The sequence below is a fragment of the Phacochoerus africanus genome, chromosome 10 (genome assembly GCF_016906955.1).
Source record: "Phacochoerus africanus isolate WHEZ1 chromosome 10, ROS_Pafr_v1, whole genome shotgun sequence".
NCBI lineage: Eukaryota > Metazoa > Chordata > Mammalia > Artiodactyla > Suidae > Phacochoerus > Phacochoerus africanus.
In genome coordinates, this window is record NC_062553.1 from 50,206,832 (window position 1) to 50,231,382 (window position 24,551).

The 24,551-nt window shown below is 33.8% G+C and overlaps 1 protein-coding gene across 3 annotated transcripts in view; it reads right to left on the reverse strand.

Annotated features, from left to right (window-relative positions):
• The window catches only part of FSTL5 (follistatin like 5), a 786,274-nt gene that overhangs the window by 88,563 nt on the left and 673,160 nt on the right, over window positions 1-24,551 (reverse strand). For 2 of the 3 annotated variants that reach the window (XM_047798934.1, XM_047798933.1), the window contains exons 10-11: window positions 17,709-17,735; window positions 10,980-11,098 (exon numbers count right to left, since the gene is read on the reverse strand). In XM_047798934.1, coding sequence (XP_047654890.1) covers window positions 10,980-11,098; window positions 17,709-17,735 — 146 coding nt within the window. The remainder of the gene's footprint in view (window positions 1-10,979; window positions 11,099-17,708; window positions 17,736-24,551) is intronic. The other variant, XM_047798935.1, reaches the window with a different exon arrangement.

Below are 24,551 nucleotides of genomic sequence, written 5' to 3' on the forward strand. Positions count from 1 at the left end.
CAGGGGCAGGGACTTAACATATGTTGGAAGAGCCATGAATTTGAATAACGGGAAGACCAAATTAAATATCAAGACCATAGGTTTCAAGTTGGGTCCTGGAACCAGTAAATAGAGTTTGGCAAAAAGTCATTAGGATTAAAAGCTAACACTAAACTAAATTAAATAATTAGACAATTTTGGGGGATATCAGAAAATGTAAATTATATGGACACCCAAGTGGACAGGTGGATTAAACAATCAGTTTTATTCAATCTTGTTCTTCACATGATGAAGATTTGTTTCGTTCAGAAGCAATGGTACTCTTTCCTAACTTTGTATAACTTTGCATAACAGAGTATAATTAGTAAGAGTGAAAGAAATCACTAATAGTTTTTCCTTACCAGATAACATGTGAAGTTAACTGACCACAAAAAGAAAGAAAGAAAGAAAGAAAGGAAGGAAGAAAGAAAGGAAGGAAGGAAGGAAGGAAGGAAGGAAGGAAGGAAGGAAGGAAGGAAGGAAGGAAGGAAGGAAGGAAGGAAGGAAAGAAAGAAAGAAAGAAAGAAAGAAAGAAAGAAAGAAAGAAAGAAAGAAAGAAAGAAAGAAAGAAAGAAAGAAAGAAAAGGACTTTAGTATATAAATTCTACACCTACCTTCTTTATAGATGGGAAGATACAGACCAACAGTACACTTTTTTTCCTTTCTTTTTAAAACTATATCTTTACTTATTATATTGCCCACACAATTATACTTTGTATTGTCTCTTTTTGCTGATAAATCTGATAGGGTTCTACCACACTACCCAGCTCAGAAAAAAATCTTGAGTAATAATATGAAGACATTATTGAGTAAGAATTCAACTAAACTGCCACTGTGACTTAACTCAATGCAAATCCTTTAAATGTACACAGGTTATAAATCAGGTATGTTATTATTTTATTGAATCTTTCAAGTTTCCACATAATTTCAAAAGAAAACTATCAAACGTAGGATTTTTTGCAAAATTATATTCATAAGTAACTATGTTGAAAGTTATATATATATTTGCTTTTTAGGGCCATACCTCTGACATATGGAAGTTCCCAGGCTAAGGGTCCAATAGGAGCTGTAGCCACCAGACTACACCACAGCCACAGCAATGGCAGATCTGAGCCATGTCTGCAACCTACACCACAGCTCATGGCAATGCCAGATCCTTAACCCAGTGAGTGAAGCCAGGGATCAAACCCCAAACCTCGTGGTTACTAGTCGAGTTCATTTTCACTGAGCCCCTCTGGGAATTCCAGAATGTTTTTATATATATATATATATATATATATATATATATATATATATATATATATATAAATTTTTATTTATTTTTTTCTTTTTATAGCCATGCCTGTGGCATATGGAAGTTCCTGTGACTAGGGGTTGAATTGTAGCTACAGCTGAGACTTACACCACAGTCATGGCAATACCAATCCAAACTGCATCTGTGACCTATGCTGCAGCTTGCAGCAATGTCAGATTCTTAACCCTCTGAGCAGGGCCAGGGCTTGAACCTGCATCTTTACAGAGACAACGTCAGGTCCTTAACCCACTGAGCCATTATGCCAACTTCAAAAGTTGTATATTAAGGAGCTACTTTTATGATGAAAATGATACTAGTATGTGGATTTTTAAATGTGGCAAGTTCATTTTCTTCTGTTGTGATCACAGGGAATATATTTTGATTCTTAAAACAGCGGTGAGATGGGACTGACCATTGTCTTTTTCAGGATGGAAGCCAGAATACTTATGAGAGAGTCAGTAAGTGGGTCCAGTTCCTAAAAAAGCACTCACTTGTGATTTCAGGCAGCATTTTACACTGCCAGTGACCTTGCCACCCACAGTGCTCCATGTTACTTCTTCCTTCAAGTCACACAGATGAAATTAATATGGAACTGAACATAGGCCTTGTTGTGTGGCAAGTCCTGGATAAATGTTAGGTTTAGGCATTAATTTGTTAATCAATTCATAATACATCTTCTTAAATAAGCTTTAATAAAATTCTGAAAATAAATTAATGAAATAGAAAAAAATTATTAGCAGCTTAAACAGTAGATGGATGAATAAAAATTTTGAGGTGTAGGCTTTGTTTTCCTGGTAATTCATACTATATATTTGTATCTTAAATTTCCTTGTAGAAAACATGTAAAATATTTTCATGATAAAGTACATGGAAAATGTAAAATTGTCACTGTAGCCTTCCAGCAATATTTTTTTAAAAATTAGCAATTCAAGCATTTAATTAAATAAAATGAAGCATTAATTTACCATATTGTTCTCCTTTCTGCACCACCTGTCAAATAAGTCAAACTGAGATTAATACCCTATCTAAACATGAAAAGGATATAAAGAAATGATAAGCCTTCAGTGTTGAATTAACAATTTTGACAACTACCAATGAAATATAAAATATAAACAATGAGAAATCAAGCAAAAGATCAGACAATTAAAGATAAATTTTAAGAAAGTTCATGATGTATTGCAGTGGTTTAAGAATCTGACTGCAGTGGCTTGGGTCACTGTGGCATCATGGGTTCCATCCCTCCTGGCACATGAGTTAAGGATTGGACTTGGCTGCACCTCATATTCAATACTTAGCCTAGGAACGTCCATATGCCACAGGTGCTGCCATTAAATAAAAAAGAAAAAAGAAAGAAAAAATAAAAATAAGCACTAATATTTAAATAAATTATTAAAATCATGTCTAATGATAAAGTTTTAAAAATATTTAGAAAGAAGAAACATTAGGAATTGTTTAAGCAAAATTATCATTCTTCAGAGAGGAACACCAAGAGAATATATACAAAATTATTGATAATTTAAGAAATACTATTTCTGAGCCTATTGCCTAAAGTGATTAAATATAGTTGATTTCACGAAGTCAGACTGGGGATAGAAAGGGCATGAAGTAACAAACGACTACTTTTCTTTTTTGTGTTTTTAGGGCCACATCTGCAGCACATGGAAGTTCTCAGGCTGGGGGTCAAATTGAAGCTGCAGCTGGTGGCCTACACCACAGCCCCAGCAAGACCAGATCAGAGCTGCGTCTTCCACCTACACCACAGCTCACAGTAATGCCTGATCCTTAACCCACTGAGCCAGGCCGGGGATCGACCTGCATCCTCATGGATACTAGTCAGATTCATTTCCGCTGAGCCACGACAGGAACTCCAGGACTACTTTTTATCTAAACTTTTTGTATTATCTTATTTTTGCCATACCTAATCTATTCTTTGAAAAAGTCAGTAGGTACTTTTTGTGAATAAAATTAAGTCTTCAGTCAGAAAGTGTAGTTTAAGAAATATAGAAGACAGATTTATGTAAGTCTCAAGTAAAAAGGTTTCTTGTTTAAAGGCATTTTATGAATATTGTTTATGTTAAACTCTTCAATTTTGCCCTTAAGAACTTTCTATTGAAAAATCGAAATTACTATAAGCACACTTCTTTCTAAAGTACATAAAATGTACTCTTAGATATACTCTTAGATCCTTATACCTCATAGAAAAATGTTTTAAATTGATAGCAATAGATTGTCTGAGACACATACATAATTCTGGTCACAATTGTCAAAATAACTTGGCCGGTTCTTATTTATAGTCTCCTGAAGACTTACTATGCATCTCAGCTAAAATTACTTGACCCAATTAATATGGTACACAGCTCCATTAAAATGCTGCCACGCAATTTACATGTTTCCCAGGGCAATTTCTCTAACACTGGGTTTGCACACTTAAAGTGTTAATAGAAGCAAAAGGTGAGAATTTCCTCAGAGTATGGTTTTTAATGAATAATTAGAAGGCCCCTTTAAATCCAGAACTTCAAAGACCAATTTCATAAATTTATTTTTTTTAAATCTTCAGCATAATCTTCTAAGGACTAGTTACAGTAGTTTACATTCCTCTCTTCAGGAAGCTCTTTGCAGGCTATCATTGTAACCGCAAAGGGACGAAAGCATAAATTTTATCATTTGATAACTCTTTGTAAGTTAAGCCATGTTTGAATAGAAACCCACTGAGAAAAGAATAAGCATGGAAACAGTTCGATTACCTTTCTGAAATATAGAGTGGTATTGAATTCAAAAGGTTGCTTGATGGCTCCATGGGGAAATGAATTGTCTGCATCGTATAAAGTGGCTGGTGATTTAACAATTGTTTTTGTGGACAGAGTTTGAAGAAGTAGTAATGGGAGTAGAAACAGAAGGAAATACAGAAAAGGGAATTGGGAGGCACTGCCAAGGGAATTGATAAGCAACCTGAGGGCTGCGCTACTTAAGAAAGGAGCACCAGCAGAGAGAGAAATGTGTTTCCCCAAATCTAATCTCAGTTTCAACTCCTTGATACCTAAGTATTATGGACACTGTGGACAACCCGTTTCTATGTGCAATTCCATTCTAACAGAGTACTAACCATATTTATTTATAAAGGCCAGGTAATTTTCATATGTGGGAATTCCAGAACTAGAAAATAGTTTAGGGGTGATTCACATCAGATTTTCCGCAGAAATTCTGTTCTGAAGGAGTCAGCATCACTTAGGTTGCATTAAAAGCAGGAATAGGGAGTTTCCTCTGTGGCAGGTTAAGGATCTGGCATTGTCTCTGTGATGGTACGGGTTCGATCCCCAGGTCTTCACAGTGGGTTAAAGAACCAGCATTGCCACATTCTGTGGCACAGGTCGCAGCTGTGACTTCAATTCAATCCCTGGCTGGGAACTTCCATATGCCACGGGTGCAGCCAAAGATAAATAAATAAATAAATAAATCCAGGAATAGAACCTTTGTGTCCCAAAATAAAAAAGCCATGCATGGTAAGATTTGTGTGATTTTCTTTTAAGATCTCCTAGTCCCATGAAAGAATAAAGAACACCCGAGTATGCATGGAGAACAGTAACTGAGTCTATGCTAAGTGAACGTGGAAGGAACTCAAGTAAAAAGAATTAAAGATGAAAAGAATTGTAGATTAAGGATGATAGAAGACTTGAAAACCAGAAGAGTGAACAACTTGGTAATCTTGGGAAAGCCTATCAACTTTGAACCTGTGATTAAAACATTTTTTCCAAACCCATTTCAGGTTGAGTTCTGAATTCATAAGTCTGGGATAGAATTCTCTTTGCTCAAAGTTCCTACTGTAGGCAAAAAGACGAAATCATGTGCATGGCTAAAATAAATACAGCAAGAATCCTAGCTAGTTAGGCTACATAAAAAGCGGGGGGGAGGATGAATGTATGACTAAGCGCATGTTCTATGAACCTTCAGAAACTCACTATCACAACCTGATGTAATCTGACATTGCACCAAAATTGAATTTTTATTTAGAGAAAGCAAATAGCATCTTCTGTGAGGCTTGATGAAAGATTATGCATTCTAAATATTTCAGTTTTTAATCTCAAACTTACCAGCCAATGAGTTATACTAGGAATTGTACTGCTGCTCTCTTAATATTAACAGTGAAAATATTACATCTATGTTTAATCCTTTTGTGTGGGGGAAAAAAATGGATTCCAAAAGATTAATTTCCGCTACTGACACTCAAGAGATTTATTTTCAAAAATCCAGAACTAGCTTTTTATTTTCCATTAACTCCAAACTATCTCACACTGAGCATCTGTACACAGTATATTTTGACTGTTTGATCCTGAATTGATAGAGCCATGAGGTTACATTTACCCCGAAAAAATTCAATGATTAATTCTATTTTTCACCAACACAAGAAAAGAAGAACACTGTTTTGTGAGAATTGTAAAGTAAGGAGAAATATTAAGGTGAGGAGGAAATTAGATATATACATCTTTGAACTCAAACAATGTATAAAAAAATGAAGAGCTGAAGGCTTTCAGCTATGTAATTTTCATTCATTTCATTTAATAAATGTTCTTTGTCTACATGCCATGTGTAAGGCACTGCGATGTTGGAGACCATTGAAACTGCTGAATGATGCAGTAAACAAATTTAGCGCACATGCAAAAGCACAACCACTAAGAGATAGCCTTATCATTAACTGCACCTGATTTTGCTTATTAACCTACATCACCTTCCCTAATAAAAGGCATGTGGTTTAAAACCTAGGTGCCTTTGTTCTGTGGAACAGAGTGCTTCCTGGTCCCCCACTTTCTAGATGTAAAAGAATCTTGTGTGTTTTATTACGCTGTGACGTCCCTCTTCCAGGATTTCCTGTTGCCCTGCAGCACTGGACGTGGCACTGCACTAAGCTTGTTTGAAATAGAAATATTAACCAAAGTCTTGGCTAAAAGAGATAATAAGATATGATGGTTTATTTTATAAATCAACTAGGCTATGGCTAGGCACTGCTCTGGATGTTGAGGAGAAAGAATTTGTGGTGCTAATTAATGTTCACACTGGGACAGATCACCCGGCAACATGTGAGTGGAACTCAACCAATAAGTTGAAGGCCTTAAGATTAAATAATGAGGTTTCCCACAGAAGGAATTCTGCCTCAAGTCTTCCACATAGAGAACTGCTTGAGTTCCCGTTCTGCCTACAGATGCCAAACTCAAGACTAAAGCGTCGACCTGTATCAACTGTCTGCCAGCCTCATCCATGGCTTTCTGATTCCAGACCGAAGGTCAACTTGTATCTGAATTTTCTGCTGCCTGGCATGCCCCCTAGATTTCACATGTGCCATCACACCAACCACCACCAGAGCCTAATCATTATAATAAGGAGATGAAGACAGAGATAGTGATAGTGATAGAGAGACAGAGATACAGATGCTGATATTAATCCTATGGTTTCTGCTCCTCTGGAGAAAAATGCTCTCCTGGTGTAATATTCAACAATTTTCTCATGAAATTATGTTATAATTAGCAATATACATCTAATGCAATGTGACATGAGCTAGCTTACTCTGAAATTAACATCTTCTTGAGTTTAACAGAAAACAAAATAGTTTCACATAGGAAACAATTATTTAGCTCAACATTTATTCTCAAAGCAAAATGTGGTCCATTTCTTATTTCTACCACTGTATACTTGTGTATCATGAAAGGGTCTGTGGATACATATTCCTATTATTTAAGCTTATCTCATAATGAGGAATAACAAAACAACAAAGCAGTATGAAAAGTTTATCTACTCTAACCTTTCTTTAATTATATGGGCTATAATAATAACATAAGAAACATGATTTTATATTTTGGTATAAATAAATGCCTCTATATTCTGCATTTAACAATTATAAATAGAATGCAGTTTTAACCAATTCACCATTCCTTATATTACTCTTAGTCTTTTAACAAATATACTGGTCAGTTGAAATGTATTTTAGTTTTAACATCCAAAAGAGTAGCAATATCATAAATTTTTTAAAAACCACCATTTAATGGTTTGTCTTAAAAATATAAATCTAATTTTTCTTAGTCTTTCTGCTTGCTTAATATTAGCATATAAAAATTTTTGTAAATTTGTGTTTTATGTAATATAGGAATACTAACTTCCTATCCTTATATTTCTTCTACTTTGCAATATATGTTTCTAGTATAATCCCATATATAGGATGATGATAAGATTTCCACAGGCTATGATTTGAAAAATCTGATATAGTAAATTAGTTCCTTTTTTTTTTTTTTGCCTTTTTACCTTTTCTAGGGTCACTCCTGCGGCATATGGAGGTTCCCAGGCTAGGGGTCTAATCAGAGCTGTAGCTTCTGGCCTACGCCAGAGCCACAGCAACAGGGGATTCGAGTCTCAATTGCAACCTATAGCACCTTAACCCACTGAGCCAGGCCAGGGATCAAACCTGCAACCTCATGGTTCCTAGTCGGATTCATTAACCACTGTGCTACAACAGGAACTCCTGATATAGTAAATTAGTTCTTAATAACTAGTTATCTCTGTTCTGTCACTGTTGATGTGTACTTATGAATAAAATTTCTCAGGTGGAGGGAAATGAGGTAAGGCTGTTATCCTTGATATTTGGTTTCCATCTTTTCTTCATTTTTAAATTTTAATAAAAATTATGCATAATTTTATATATGCATATAATGTTTCACTATATACACTCAGGTATATATATGTGTGCATATATGTATATAAATATACAGAGAGAAAGAAAGAAATATACATATTTTATATTTTCTACTTTAGTTGTTTTAGGAGGAAATCTAAGTATTCGAAGGCTTTACAGAGAGAAACTCAAGTAAGTATATGTCACATCCCTATTGTCCAAACATTTCACAAACCTGTCATATCAATTTTTCCTTACTTTTTCAGCTTTAGATTCCAAATAGCTGCTACAACACTGCTGGTCCCATAGGAATCATAGAGAAACAATCTTTTGTAAATTGACTTTGCTTTGATTTAAATAATCATTTTGATGCTACATTTCTAATATCTTTGTAGTAGCCCAAATTTCTCATCCATGTTGTTTTTAAAAAGTATAAATGTGCTATAAAATTGACTTACTTGCTTTATTAGAAGCAAATATTTATTTTTATATTTGTTTATTTATATACACATACACCTTATTCAAACTGGATTTAGTCAGTATTGATATCCTACGATTATAAAACAAAACACAATTCCATGTATAATTTAAAAGTGTTTTTGTACTTGCTAAACTATAGCTTAACAAAAAGAATAAGGATCCTACTGATTAATTTAACTTATAAGTGAGATATTGTTAAATTCAAACTGGTCTCATTTGTTTTAAACACTCATGGACATGTTGAGTTCGATTAATTCCTTTATTTAAAATAAGAAGTCACTAGATTGCTTTGTGCTATAGAAGTCTGGAGACATGCCAGCCATCTTATCTATATTCGTGTTTTGTTTTTTTTTCCTTCTCATTCTAGGGCATGGGTTTAAGGCGTAGATTGTTATCTCCGTAAATCAATAAATGGTGACACTGACTACTGCTAGCCAGAAAATAGGAGTTGAAAACTAAAGGAGCTAATCTAGGTCATGAATATCTATTTTGCTTTACCTTGTCCATGCCAACCTTAAAAATGAGTATCAAGACACATTTGCTTAGAAAAAAAATCAAGTTTTCTTCTTGTATTTTCTTACAGAATCTTAATAGTTTCATTTTTAATAATTGTTCCAAATAGAATTTATCTTAGTCTAAGGAGTGAGGTAGGGATTCACTTGTTACCGTTTTCCCAAATGATTTGCCAGGTGGCTCAATTCTATCATTAAATAATTTTACCAACAGTAGACCACTGGTCCATACAGGGATGTGAAACCCAGAGACCAAATGGAAAAATAGATAAACCTGACTACCTTAAAATGTAATAATTTTTTTCTTTTCTTTTCTTTCCTTTTTTTTTTTTTTTTTTTTAGGGCCACAGTAGAAATTCCCAGGCTAGGGGTTGAATTGGAGCTGCAGCTGCCAGCCTACACCACAGCCATGCCAGATCCAAGCTGAATCTGTGACCTACACTGTTGCTCACTGGCAATGCCTGATCCTTAACCCACTGAGCAAGGCCAGGAATCGAACCCACATCCTCATGAATACTAGGCGGGTTTGTTACCGCTGAGCCACAATGGGAACTCCAAAATATAACATTTTTTAATGCCTAAAAACACCAGGAAAAGTCAAAGACAAATGTGTGAAAAAATATTTTTAATGTGTGTTATTTAATAAACAAATACTACTAAAGTACAAAAATAGCCAATTCACAAAAGATAAACAAAAGACCAAGGAATCTACAAAAGATGCCCAATCTCCCTAATAATTAAAAGAAATATAAACTAAACCACAGTGAGATATTATAAAAATGGAAAAGATTTTCCAAAATACCTGGCATTTCGTTAAGAAGGGGGAATGCACGTTCTCTCTCACATTTTTGGTAATAGTTAAGTCACTGATTTAACATGGTGGGGAGGCGGGCACTTGGATTTAACTAAAAACCAAAATCCATGTGACCCAGATGCTTAGATATTGATGTGTAGGTTGTTAAGGCTGATTGAAACATTGTTTGCAATAGTGAAAAACTGTAAACAACCAAAGCATATATTAAGAGAAGTAATAAATCAGGATTTTTATAATTTGAAATGTTAAAATAAAAAATAAAATTGTATGCCCCTAAAAAACAATGTATATACCCACTGAAGATAAAGCAATTTAACTTAAAAAGAGAGAGGATTGCATTCTGCAGTCTACCAGTATATTAACTTATTTTGGGTATGTAGTGCATGCCTGTACTTTGTGGGGACACATAGCCAATGGGTAATTTTAGTATAACATTTTTATGTACACTTATTTATGCATACATATAAATATAGTCATAGAAATATAAAATAATTGTAATTTCTTATTATCTTGCAAAGAAGTACAGTCCTTAATATGTATAATCCACACTCATTTCTTTGAATAGACTTTTTTGAATGCTATACCAAAATTTTACAAAAAACAAACATTTCTTTGAAAGGTAAGATACATATAAATAAAGGATTTGATATTTTTCCACCTAAATCCAAGTCATTCATTCCATGGAGACACCTCATGAAAAAAATGAGATGAATAATAAAAGGGAATCCACACTTATAAAGAACCTAATATATCCCAATTTCCTATCAGATTATTTACAGGCTATTTTCTTTCATTATGCTGAAGTAATGATTGCCTACCAAAATAGGAGACATTCCAAAAGAAAGAGCAGGTACAGTCATCATGCTGTGTTCATTTTTGGCATTTCACTTCTAGTGCCTTTAATTACAAACAAGTAATTAAGAATACACAATATATTATTTTCCTCTTCAAATATAAAATCTGTGTAGAGTAACAGATGATACCATATTTTAAGTATTTTCCTCTCAACATGTCTCATATATATATATATATATAGATTTCATTGTATTTCCAAAAATATACCATATTTTAAATATTTTCCTCTCAACATGTCTCATATATATATATATATATATATATATTTCATTGTATTTCCAAAAATATATATATAATTCTATTTAATGCAATTGCTACATAAAAATGAGAAGGAATTTCTAAATTACTTGCCTGAAATCCAAGGAGCTTTTCACTTGGCTTAATGTGCCTCTGAAATTCACATTCTATGGGTTGTATCACTTTGATTCCGTCTTCATAAAAAACGTAGAACATGTTCCCAATCCCCAGACCTTAAGAATAAAAACACATTCAAGAGTTCAAAATAAAATTATCAGAAACCTTACCACCAAGACTTAGGGCCTGTTATAATTCTGGCAGGAGATCAATTTGTGAGGTCATGTAATGTTAATAAAGGCAGCCACATGAGGCCTTTACCATACACCCAGGAAACTCTGCATAATGTCAAAGCAGACATGCTACATTATGTCCCTGATCTGAAATTCAGTGACTTCTTTATTACAATTCAACAACTATTTCAGACATTTTGAAATAATTTTAAATGGAAATGATAAACTCTGGATACAAAGATTATGTGTGTCTTCCCTATTTAATTTAGGTGTTGATTAAGAAATAAAAGTACATTTTGAAGAATCATATGTATCCTATTTTTTTTTTTTTACTAAAGTTCCCTAGGGAATATAAAAGTGCATTCTTTGCAGGAATGTAGTTTATATCAAGACTTTTAGAAAGAAAAAGACCAAGTCCCCTAGATTTTGGAGAATATGTATTTTCCTAAAATAATGTTTATAAATGTAAACCAACATAGAGGTCTTAAATGTTTTCATATTGGCAAAGTTTGGGGTCTATTTCTCCCCTTTAAAACAATTTAATGTCTTTAAAAAATCTCATTTAAATCATACTTTTACTTTTTTTTTTCCCCACACTGTAGGTTTGGGAGTGTGACATCTCAGAAATGTATCTCATATTGTTATCCCACACCTAATGGTGCAGAAAGCTACAAAGAAGGCACCTGGGATGCCATGGGTTTAACAGAGTCTGCATCTGAGAAGCAGCCACATACACCTGCACACTTATTCTCTTTGCTTCCTCTGCTTCTGCCTTGTTCCAGCAGGTACTGATTAAGACCACGTGTCCCTTCCTTTTCTGATGATCTTCACCTGCGTAGCTCCCTCATCCAGGTGTATGGGTTTACACAATCATATTTATTCAGTCTATACTTAATTTAATTCAGTAAGAGCATGTATTCCTTAGGACATAGGCAATTATAATGAAATCTTGGTGGTTTGAAAAGTAAAACCACTACTGTTTAAAATGTTTAACTTCTGGGATTCCCTCGTGGCACTGGAGTTGTCACTGTAGCGATTTGGGTTGCTGGTGTGGTGCAGATGTGATATCTGGCCCAGGAACCTCCATATGTCGTAGCCACAGCCCCCCCCAAAAAAAGAAAAAGAAAAAGAAAAAAAAAAGTTTCTTCTACGAAGTCAAGCCTGAGGATCACAGTAAAAGTTAGTGATTTGTAAAAAATATTTTTATTCCACTTAAGCCATATCCACTTTTAATAAATATGTTCCTAGTTAATTTAAAAAGTCACTAATTTTGTCAATTTGTTACATATCCATCTGCTCTTATGATTCAGAGGAAAATCTATTTGATCATAATTATGACTTTCTTGGTATTTATATATAGTGTAATTACTTCTAACTAATAATGCATATACATTTTAAGGGACCCCAGATTATTTTGACACATCTTATTATTGTTTTATAAATATTTTACAGTACTCATATCTTAATACATGCAATCTTTATCAGTTAATTATGTATTTTAATTCCAGATAGTCCAACATTCAGATGAGATGTTCCTGAACAGTCGCAGGAGTGGCAGGAACTAAATCCAAGTTATATTTTTCATAAAATAAAGTTTATAGTTGTCAGATATTATCTATAACTAGGTGCATACAGAAGTATAAGTTCCATACCCAAAGGATAAGACTTTACAATAATCAGTTTGTATGCAAAATAATGGATTTGTATCAGGTTCCATATAAACATTAACAGAAGGTGATGTGTGCTATGTATCAGTGACTAGCAAGCTTTTAGTTGTTCAAATTTCTGAGTATAAGTGAATTGTAATGTGGTGTCTGATTTTCAGTTGTGTCAGTTATTCTGCTGGATGATTACTACAAAGCTTGTAACATTTTGTAATGAATGTGACCCTACCCTCCTGCTGCTGCCCAATTCTGCTCTACACTCAGCAATTTGAATGTGATTAAACCTGACAACAGCTATGCTAGGTCCAGACTGTTTGCCAAGTTTCTTGAAGTATTTCCTATCCTTACTTCTATACCTTTATTATGTTATTTTATCATATTCTGTTCACAGCACGGTCAGTGGGATTCCGCTGTAATTTTGCACTGATTAAATTTCTAAGCTGTATTTTCCTCTAAACCCCACTAAATCCATCCAAATCACTTTCTAAACTGAAAGTCTGTTTTCCTGCTTTTTAAAATGAGTTACATATCAGGAGTTTCCGTCGTGGCTCAGTGGAAACAAACCCTGGCCTCACTCAACAGGTTAAGGATCTGTCATTGCCTTGAGCTGTGGTGTAGGTCGCAGATGCAGCTCAGATCTGGCGTTGCTGTGACCATGGTGTAGGCCAGTGGCTGCAGCTCCAATTTGACCCTTAGCCTGGGAACTTACATATGCCGTGAGTGCAGCTTAAAAATAGATAAATAAACAAAAATTTAAAAATTAAAAAATAAAATGAGTTACACATCAGCATTTTTTACAAAGTATAAACTACTTTCCAGGTTACAAGCTATTGAGAAAATACAGATAATAGCATGAAAGATTTTGTTTGCTTTGCATTTTATTATTTTTAGAAGAAATAAAATGCCTTAGTGTTTATAAAAGAGTAATGCCCACAAAGTACCATGTACAAGTGTTAAATAATGTACCATGCTAAATAATAATACAAAATGAACAGTTGTGTGAACTATCTGTGGGTTCCTCTCTTCCCCACCTGCACGAGGTAAATTTTGCCATTTATTTGCTTGCTAGCCATATTTTGTTCATCAATTATTATTTCGGTTTTAGCTGAAGAATACATAATCTGAATATATGATGCAAATGTGTGTCACTTCATACTGCTATCATGTTATACATTTATATATTTATTTTGAATAAAACAGGTCCAGAATTATGTGAATCTGACGTTGGAGATGTTGGTAATTTAAAACACATGCTGATTTTCACTTTGGGGTGTTTATTGGCGTTATCTGTATAGGAAGTAATAGCATATCTGTGTATGTTCATTGTAACTATTAAGTTTTCATGACCTAAAATATATTTTTTTTCTTTTTGGTATGGGAGTCTATAACAAAGAATGACAAACTCCATTCTCTGGATTCTGAAAGCTCAGAGGTAAATCTCAGCGGCAGAACTTACAGTTGTATTGTGGGGAATTTATTCAGCCTGTGTGGTAATTTCTCCATCTCAGACTGGGGGATAATAATCAGATTTATACAGCTATCATAGAAGTAAATGAGGAGTTCCTTAATAGCCTAGTGGTTAAGGATCCAGTGTTATCACTGCTTTTATGCAGGTTCAATCCCTTGTCTGGGAACTTCTGCATGTCATGGTTAGGCCAAAAAAATAAAAGAAGTAAATGAGACAGAGAAAGGAAAACATGTGATACAGTGAGCGGCACATAGTAAGAGTTAAAGAAATGGTAAATGTCATTATTTTATGGTTAACATTATCTCTTTCAAACATCAGTTGTGATTACTGTCTTCGTGTTTTCCTCAAATCTATATTGTGAGATATATTAATAATACAATTCAGCTCCTATGAGGCCGAATTCTATGCATGCATGAGCCTGCTAAAAAAGCAACTTGCTTTTCTAGTAGAGCAGTTCCCAAAGGTGATTCTTTTTTGGGGGGTGGGGAGGGGGGAGGCTTACAGAGTCAAAACTATATTCAGAATAATGCTAAGGTATCATTTGCCTTTTTCTCTCTTCTCACAAATTAGATGCTTCCAAATCTAGAGTATGGTTCTCGACAGGCTACATGACATATGTTATGAGTCATATCACAATAATTCAATGCAGAAGCAGATAAAGGACTCTGACATCTTTGATTCAGCCAGATGTTTAAAAGATTTGCAAAATGTTAAACTGGGAGTCTACTAATTTTTTTGCTATTATAATTTTACAAATAATGTGTTGTATATGGCTACATATAATGAGTTTACTGTGAATATTTTTAATAAATTAGTTTTTTCTGTTTTAATTTCTACTATGGTAAACTTACAGAAATATAGAAATAACCCACATAAACAAAATCTCTCTGAGTTGTCAATAATTTTGAAAAGGCTTCTGAGTCCCCAAAAGTCTGATAATTGTGCAGGTTTAAATTCCAATTCTTTCCTCTGTAATGCTTTGTATTGAAGTTTATTGCAAAAGCTCTTGACTTGAGTAAAAGCTTCACCACTTTAGTCACAGTAAAGATGGGAAATATGTACTGTTTTGTCTTTTTTCCTCCTCTGATCAAGACAGACACTTGCACTTTGTCTTTGCCAGGTTGATTGTTAATCTAACAAGATAGAGTAGCACAAGAAGGTGATCCATAATTTGTTTGTTCCTTGTAAGCTTTTTTTGCTGCTTTGTTTTTCTTTCTATACAGAGAGGACATAAGCAAGATTATTACTTGCACTCTCTTAAGAGAGAAGTATTTCCCAGAGGGTTTTTTCAATCAATACTGCACCTTTAAATACATGAAATGGGCAGATAAAAAACAGATGAAATCCACATTCCTGTCTTAATTCTTTGAGGAGAACTGATCAAAATAATAGTGAATCATGATAATTATGTATTATATATATATATATAATATAATTCTATAATTTATATTAACAATAAAATTTGGTTAATGTATGATTGTTGGATGAATATGTGAGTCAATAACGAAAAATATTTTGTGCTGATGTTTGCCTTTCTCTGACTTAAACTGCCATTACTGTAGCATTTAAATTATGATCAATAGCAAATTATAATCCTACAATGCAGTAATTTGGTAACCAATCAAAGATAATTCAGTAAGTTTGGTGTTAAATAAAGTCCTTCATTTGTTAATATATTATTCTGTCCCTTTAAGTGACCCTAAATTTACTTATTTTATTAGTGTAGAAGAAATAATGTATATATTGCTAAAGAAAAATATATGCGAAAATAGATGGTCTACATTGCATATCTCACCTTGAATAACTCAACAGGGATAGATTTTTGGCTCATAAATATTCCCAATTTTTGTATCTCTGTCTTTGGAACTAAAAACCTTTTCATATGTAGAGCAACACCTACCATCACACCTCAATGAGATCTTTATGTTCAACTAAAATAAGCCTGACTTACTCTTTCATTCTTGCTAGAGGGTTTTTGGGGAGTGATTGTGCCAAACTTAATCCAGGAAGTGGGTGGTGTCTGAACACTCTATGTTGGAGTGAGATAATCTAAAACCAGTCCGTTTGAGTCAGAATGTAATTTCCTGAACTTCCAAAGATAGGTTGATAAAACTGAATTCTAATCTACATGATTAATTTCACATATAGTGATTAACATAGCAAATGTCATAACGTATAAGAGTATTTGTTTTCTATGTAATTAATATTAGGTGAAATCACATTTATAATTACACATATGTGAAAATGTGCATGTGTGTATTCATATATGCATACATATATATATGTGTATATACTTGTACATATGCAAATAGATATCTTGTCAAATTCCTTTTTTGATTTGAAAATATTTTTATGAGATAATTTAAAGCACTGGGAATGCTGTCAACATTTTTCTTAACACAGAAGGTAGGGGACTTTCTAATGAAAATATCAACAGCTTGAACACTCTACATTGACATCAGGTACAGCCATTGGAAGGTGGGATCTGCCTCACAAAGAGCTATAACTCTTATCTAAGTCTCATGAATATAGAAGCCTTACTTCCTGAAAACGCTCCTCTTTCATTTTAAATATTTCTCCAAAATTACTGTGAAACAATTCTAGAATCTCTTGAAGCCCATGAGGCATGGTCATCTCAGGTAGCAATGACACTACTTCATGTAGGAGTTATAACAGAGAAAAGGAAGCTTTGATGAATGGATCATGAAGCCAATCATTCTTACCATTGCTCACCAGTAGTGTTATGACTACTTATCCATGATTTTCTTCTAAAAATTTAACTAAAGCACTTGGGATATTTGAATACCTGGTCAAACACATTCTTCCTGGCCTTTGTCAATAATTAAGAAAAACAATACCAATACTAAATGACTGTGGCTACCATTTATTGAGTGTAGCCTATATTTAAGGAGTTTATAATAACCCTACTGAGAGTTGATAACTCTCCTTATTTTTGAAATGAGGAAATTAAGACATAAAGAGGCCCTGGGTTACATCATGGTGCAATCTGGATTTGAATCCATGTCCTTCAAATTTATAGGTAATTTTCTTAAATAATTTATCATATTGCCTTCATAAGACAATTTTTTTTATAATTTTCCTTTTTCTAATCTATATCAAGATTTAGTAAACTGTTTAAAGATTTTGACTTTCATTTATTTGATTAATTTAAATGTTATACTCTTAAAAACATTTCAATCTATTATAATGTTACTTCCTGATCATATATCAATAACAAATAAAGCTGATAAGGAGTGATAAATATTTTTAATTGTAGCAGGTTTACAAAAGACTATTGATTGGTGATTTAAAAAATACTGAGTCAAAATAAAAATGGATAAGGCAATTATTAGAACTGATAGTCAAAAATCTTAAAATTAAGCGAAATAATCACAATATAAATAATAATGGAATTTAGTACCTTCTTCTCTCCATAATATGTTAGCTACTGCAGCATGTTAAAAGGAAAAAGGAGAAAAAAAAAATGAGTAAAGAGAGATTCAATTGCACAGTAATATAAATAACTATTAAAGAGGTCACAATATCTAGAATAGACATGCACATAAAAAGTGTTGGTGAATTCAAAAAACTACTTTATATTAATAAAATAGTAAAATACTGGGAGTAGATAACAATGTTTTGTTCATGTCCTGAAATAGCCAATTCTTTGGAATCAGATATTTTTAATGAAACATTTTATACATCACTGTAAAGAATGAGACATTTAAGTTTATTAAAATATATCTTTAGAACATGCATTGGTGGTTAAAATTACTTGTTTATTGGTAGATAGCTACAAGCTACTAATTGAAAAGCTATATTTCTAAAATTCTCAACAATCATAATAAGTAATATTTATACATAATATGCTATAGTATTCCTGAGCAAGAATAGTTCTTATAAATGCAGAATTTTGAACTCAGATATAGCTTCTTTTTAAGTAGTATATATTTTCACTTTTTAAGCCAGATGGAAAAAGTATACCTAAATATATATTTTGTTTATTTCAATGCACAATAATGGTTCATATTTATTTATTTATTGGTATTCCTTCTATGGTACAGTGGGTTAAGAATCCAACTGCAGCAGTTTGGGTCACTGTGGAGTTGAGGGTAGGATCCCAGGCCCGGCACAATGGGTTAAAGGATCCAGTGTTGACACAGCTGTGTCATAGGTCGCAGCAACAGCTTGGATTAAATCCCTGGCCCAAGAATTTCCATATGCCGCAGATGCAGCCATAAAAATAAGATAAAAGTTAAAAAATAAAAAAAATACTTCTGGATAATAGTTTTATTAATTATTATATAGGGACTAAAGAAATAGATAATTAAAATATTAAGAGAGAAATAAAAATGCTAACTAGAAATATTCCCAACAAAATATCTGCCTCATTTACCAATTCAAATTTATCCAGTTCTCTAAACTGTCTTTTTCCTTACCGAAGTATAGTTGATTTATACTACTACACTAGCTTCAGGTGTACTTATATACTTCCAAAACAAAATAATATTCATGAAAAAAAAATGTAACTAATGGAAAAGCTCATACACATCTAATTACTCTCTGTATATTTTAACCATATTAAACATAACCACTTTTTAAAAAATTAGACCCTGACCTTCAGCACAGCAGAATGAAAACTGGAGTCCAGTGATCCAAGCTGGAGGCTGAAGGTCAGTCATGCAGTTTTCAGCAACAACTATATTTCTTAAAAAATAATTTTTTTGTGAGTTCCTCCAATGGCTCAGTGGAAACAAATCTGACTAGTATCCATGAAGATGCAGGTTTGATCCCTGGCCTCACTCAGTGGGTTAATGATCTGGCATTTCTGTGGCTGTGGCATAGGCCAGCAGCTACAGCTCCAATTTTACCCCTAGCCTGGGAACTTCCATATGTCACAAGTGCGGCCCCCCAAAAATAAAAAATAAAAATAAAAAATTTTTTGTAAAGTAAGAAATTTTTGAGATGCTTGCCATTTTTTTTTTTTTTTTTGGCTTTTAGGGCCACACCCATGGCATATGGAAGTTCCCAGGCTAGGGATCAAATCAGAGCTTCAGCTGCTGGCCTATACCACAACCATGGTGACACCAGATCCGAGCCACGTCTGCAAACTACACCACAGCTCACGGCAATGCCAGCTCCTTAACTCACTGAGCGAAGCCAAGGATCGAACCCTCAACCTCATGGTTACTAGTCAGATTCATTTCTGCTGTGCCACAATGGGAACTCTTTTTTTTTTTTCTGATCTTGGTATTTTTAATTCTTTAGGTATATTTCTTCAAACACGCACCCACGATGCATGGATACCTTCAGCACATTTTGTGCTACTGTTCTTATTGCCTACCTTGTGCTTGGAATGAATACAAAAAGTACAGATTCTCTTTGCAAAGAGAGGATATACCCCTGGGAAGAGAGCAAACCACGCTAGCAAATAATGATGACCCTGTGATTAGTGCAATCCAAGAAACATACCAGGTTCACTGGCAAGGGACAGGATAGAACAGTCACCTTGGAGGGGTAGAGGTTGGGCAGTGGAGGAACAACTTAATCAGGCTGGCGGTACTCAGGAAAGATAATGTCACCCAAGTCTACAAGAGGGATGATGGGTACAGACAGGTTCCAGAGGTTCAAGGTAAACCAATAGGACACAAACTTATCCATGGCTTTACTGCAATGTAAAATTCTTTTTGAAGATCACGTATGTCTTATAATGAACATGGGGTTTAATGAAACAGATGCCTGGACATCAGTAACAGAAACTTAGATAAACACCCTTTTAATAAACTACCTTATTTTGTAAATTAGGGACATGTTATTATATTTAAATAATGGATTTCATATTAAATATGCTATCTATGTGAAAATACATGTGGAGGGTGAATATTACATAAGAAAAGGAATAAAATAGTTAACTATGGAGCAGCAAGCTATTTTCCTTCACTACCAATGTGTAAACTGCTTGGATTTTAAACTAAATAAGTTTTTTGCTCATCTTTGTCTTTGTCTAAAAGTATAAGGTTTGCACAAGAGTAAAACATTTTTTGATAAGCTGCATTTATGTTAGGGCAACATTTTAGCTAGATGTCTTATTGACCATTTCTCCATTTGGATTTTTTTAAAAAATGACTTAACTTCAGAGGGCAAATGCAAAAGGGCAATGTTAAAAGGAAATATAGATACAAATTTAATGTATCTAAAAACTGTGGGGTTAGTGTCATGGTAGTTGAAATTTCTTTGAATGTACATATGGAGAAGGAAATGAGACATTTAAAACATACTATTTTGGGGCTGGGAAGCTATGTAAGATATGCCAAGTACACTGCCAAATTCAAAGCCACTTGTAAGGGAGATTGTCACTCTTTTAGCACAGATTGACGATAATTCTCCCGTGAACACACAGACTCTCAATCTAGTGTCTAGCATTAGCTGATTATGCTATAGGGCCAAGCTTACGCTAAGGCATGAATCCAGGAACTAGCCACAACTCCATGGTTTAAATCTGTGAAGTGATGAAATGGGATGATGAGATTCTTTTGGGGAGTAACTTGAATCAAGAAATCATGTTAGAAAATGAAGAGCCTAGATAGCAATAGGCACCATGACGTAGAGTTAGCGTTATGATCATTTGTGACAATGCAGATTGGGATTCAAGAAGTTGTGAAAGGGAGAAAGGCTATGCAACCTGTATAGAGAAGCAAGACTCAGCCATCTGACTTTGTAAAGTTGGCTTCTGAGTCTGAATGCAGATCCATTTCTGACTACTTCGTGTTGCCAATTTAATGTTCACATCGATCTTTAAAATAACCTGTGTGTAATCAAATAGAGAGAGCCTTCTCCGGGAAACCAAATGAGTCAGATTGAAACCTAGACGATGCAAGAATTATTCACATGTCAGAGATTTAAGCCATCACACACACACAAAAATGATAATGGTACACACCTTTCCTTCCAATGCCAAACCAAGTAAGCATACTATCTGCATTGGTTGTAACATGATGTATAAGGAAGTATCTCAAATTTAGTGGCTTAAAGCAATGGAAAACATTTATGTTTTCCTAGAGGTGGCTTGATGGGACTGGGGGCTCTGACTTGGAGTTTCTCATGAGGCTTCAGTCATGGGCAGGTTTGACGTGGTCTGAGAGGTCTACATCCACACTGTTTCACTTATATGACTGGCAATTTGATGCCAGCTGTTGGGAGGGGGTCTCAGTTTATTGATGGAACTCTCCTCAAGGCTGCTTAAGTGTCCCCCATGCTGGCAGTTCCTTTCCCAAAATGAGTGGTCCTAGAGAGCGAGGCAGAGCAATAATACTCTTCGTGAACTGGCTTTAGAGGCCCTATACCTTAATCTCTACTATACTTTACACCTGATAGAGACCTGGCTTATTTCAGTGTGGGAAGAGAATACAAGGGTGAGTATACCAGAAAAGGAGGGTCATTGGAACCAAGCAGACCCTACAACGTTAGCATAACAGACTCCCTCCTAAGCAAACATTGAGGACATCTTTCTAACATCCTCTTGGCCAGACTGCCAAGACCCAAGCTTCCCTTAATATACAAATGCTAAGCCAACCACTGTCAGTAAGTGACCTGACTTGGATAATTCTTCACACCAATGATTGGCTGTAGTTTTGTATCATAAAAAATAAGCAGTTACATTATTAAACAATTGTGGCTAATTAGCTGCACATATATAAGAGAAAAGCTTTGCTTTCTAATTCACTTATACATCTTACTATTTTAACTATATGGCAAGAAAAGTTACTTCATCTTTTGCTTTAACTTCCTCATGCAGAGGTTATACCACAAGGTTAAAAAACTAAAATGATCATACCATGTTTTAAGTAGTACTTGGCACATACCGCTATACATATATATGTGTACATGTGTGTATCTATGTATATAACATATATATATGTATGTGTATATATATATATTTATATATCTCCTAAGTAGATTTCAAGATCATCATACCTAAATAAATTAAATAGAAATGTTGCCAAAACAAAATACACATAAAAGTATATTCTATCCTATTATTAGGGCTAGCAGAGGATTCTCCTTACTATTATTTAAGAAAACAGAATAATTACAAAAATAGAAGGCTACTTGAATATTAATTATCTTATGTGCACAGAAAAAACTAAAGCATAGACTTTAAAGCTGTTCCAATGAAACTTAATTTTTATGAGGACCATTTCTAGCATTATTTTATTACTCCTCTCATATTCTGAACTCTTCACTACATAATATGCATTCAAATATGCATACCTAAAATACTTACATTACATATATATTTATATTACATATATATTTATATTACATACATATTACGTATTTATAATATATTTATATTTAAATACAGTTTAAAAGATATCCATTTTTGAAGCAAATTGACTACTTAAAAATTATCATTTAGATAAATGAAGACTTTTAGATAACTATTATGTGAGGGAAAATACAAATTACAATAAAAATATAAATTAATAACTATCATCATATTTAAGATTTCCTGGGTAAATGCATAGTTTGTAATTTGATTACACTTGATTATCTTTTTTTTTTTTTTTGCTTTTTTGGGGCCACACCCATGGCATATGAAATTTCCCAGGCTAGGAGTCAAATTGTAAATTGGAGTTGCAGCTTACACTACAGCCACAGCAACACAGGGTCCCAGCTGTGTCTGCAAACTACACCACAGCTCACCGTAATGCCAGATCCTTAACCCACTGAACGAGGCCAGAGATCAAACCCACATCCTCATGGATACTAGTCAGGATCATTAATTGCTGAGCCACGAAGGGAACCCTTATATTTGCTTATCTTTAAAGACGTTATAAAACAGATGAGTATCAGAGTGATAAAAGACAGACTAATAGGATGATCACTGAAGTAGGCCATAAACTTAGCATTGGAAAGTTCTCATCATCACAAGATTAAAAATCTATATTGCACTTTTTACACTGTGAGAGAAACTGTTCATACAGAAAATGACATAATGTCTCATACAATAAGCTAATTATAAGTTAACAGAGGTTAACTACTTCTTAGAACAAATTTCTAAAAAAACTGCATGAATCATAACAGAAAGCCAGACAGTATGAAGATTTTTTGTGGATTAAACAAGAGAAAAATTTTAAATTGTTTAGAACAGTTCCTGCAATATGGTGTATGGAGTGACTGGCCAACAGGACCTCCTTTACAGCACAGGGAACTCTACCCAATATTCTGTGATAATCTATGTGGGAAAAGAATCTGAAAGAGAATGGATATGTGTATATGTATGACTGAATCACTTTACTGTACAGCAGAAATGATCACAATGTTATAAATCAACTATACTTCAATAAAACTTTAAAAAATGAAAAAAAGAACAGTACCTGGAATACATGCACACACATGTATGCATATACACAACATATATGTGTATTTTTTAAAAACAAAAATGTATTTTTGCTAAACATAAAGAGAAACATATCTTCCAAGATAAAAAAAAATTATATTATGGCACAAATATGAAGGAACTTGCAACGATAATATGGTTTATATATCTTGTTTTTCAAAGAAGAGAATTAGTATAATGTTTGAGTGTACATAGTGTGGAGGAACAGATATTTAACATGTCCCTTCGGACATTCTTTGTCAAATATTAAAAGCTTTATTAGCAGGCCAATGGCAAGTTCTATAGTGAAATCAGCTTGTCTTTTTAAATTGGTTCAAGTATTTACATTCTGTTGATTAAAGTGAATTCCACATTGCTTTTGCTTTGCTTTTAGATTCAATAGTTCTAGTCTTGGCACTGTTAAACAACAATGTAAAACCTGATATTCTCAATCTGATAAACCCCCACCCTAAAGCAATGACGTCACAGGTAGTATTAAAAGGATGACTAACCTTAGATATGAAATTTTCTTCCCCAAAGTATTTTAAATATGCCTTAGTTCTTGTACAGTTTTATGACAGAGAAGCCAGATATGTGTTACACAGTAGGAATTTGGATGTAAAAGTATTAATTGGATAAATAAACTAATAATGACTTTTATAAAGGAATTTCAGCTTAATCATAGAAAGCTTGAGATCTTAAATTACAAAACATCGTGATGGCCCCAAAATGAGATTATTGTACATGGCATATTCAACATGTTCATTGGGTCATTTGTTGAATAGGATTATGTGCACTGGCTAGATATCTCTTACTAATTTTACTCTGGGATAGTTTTCCTTCTTTCTGACTTAATTCAGAAAGTAATATTTACTCAAAAAA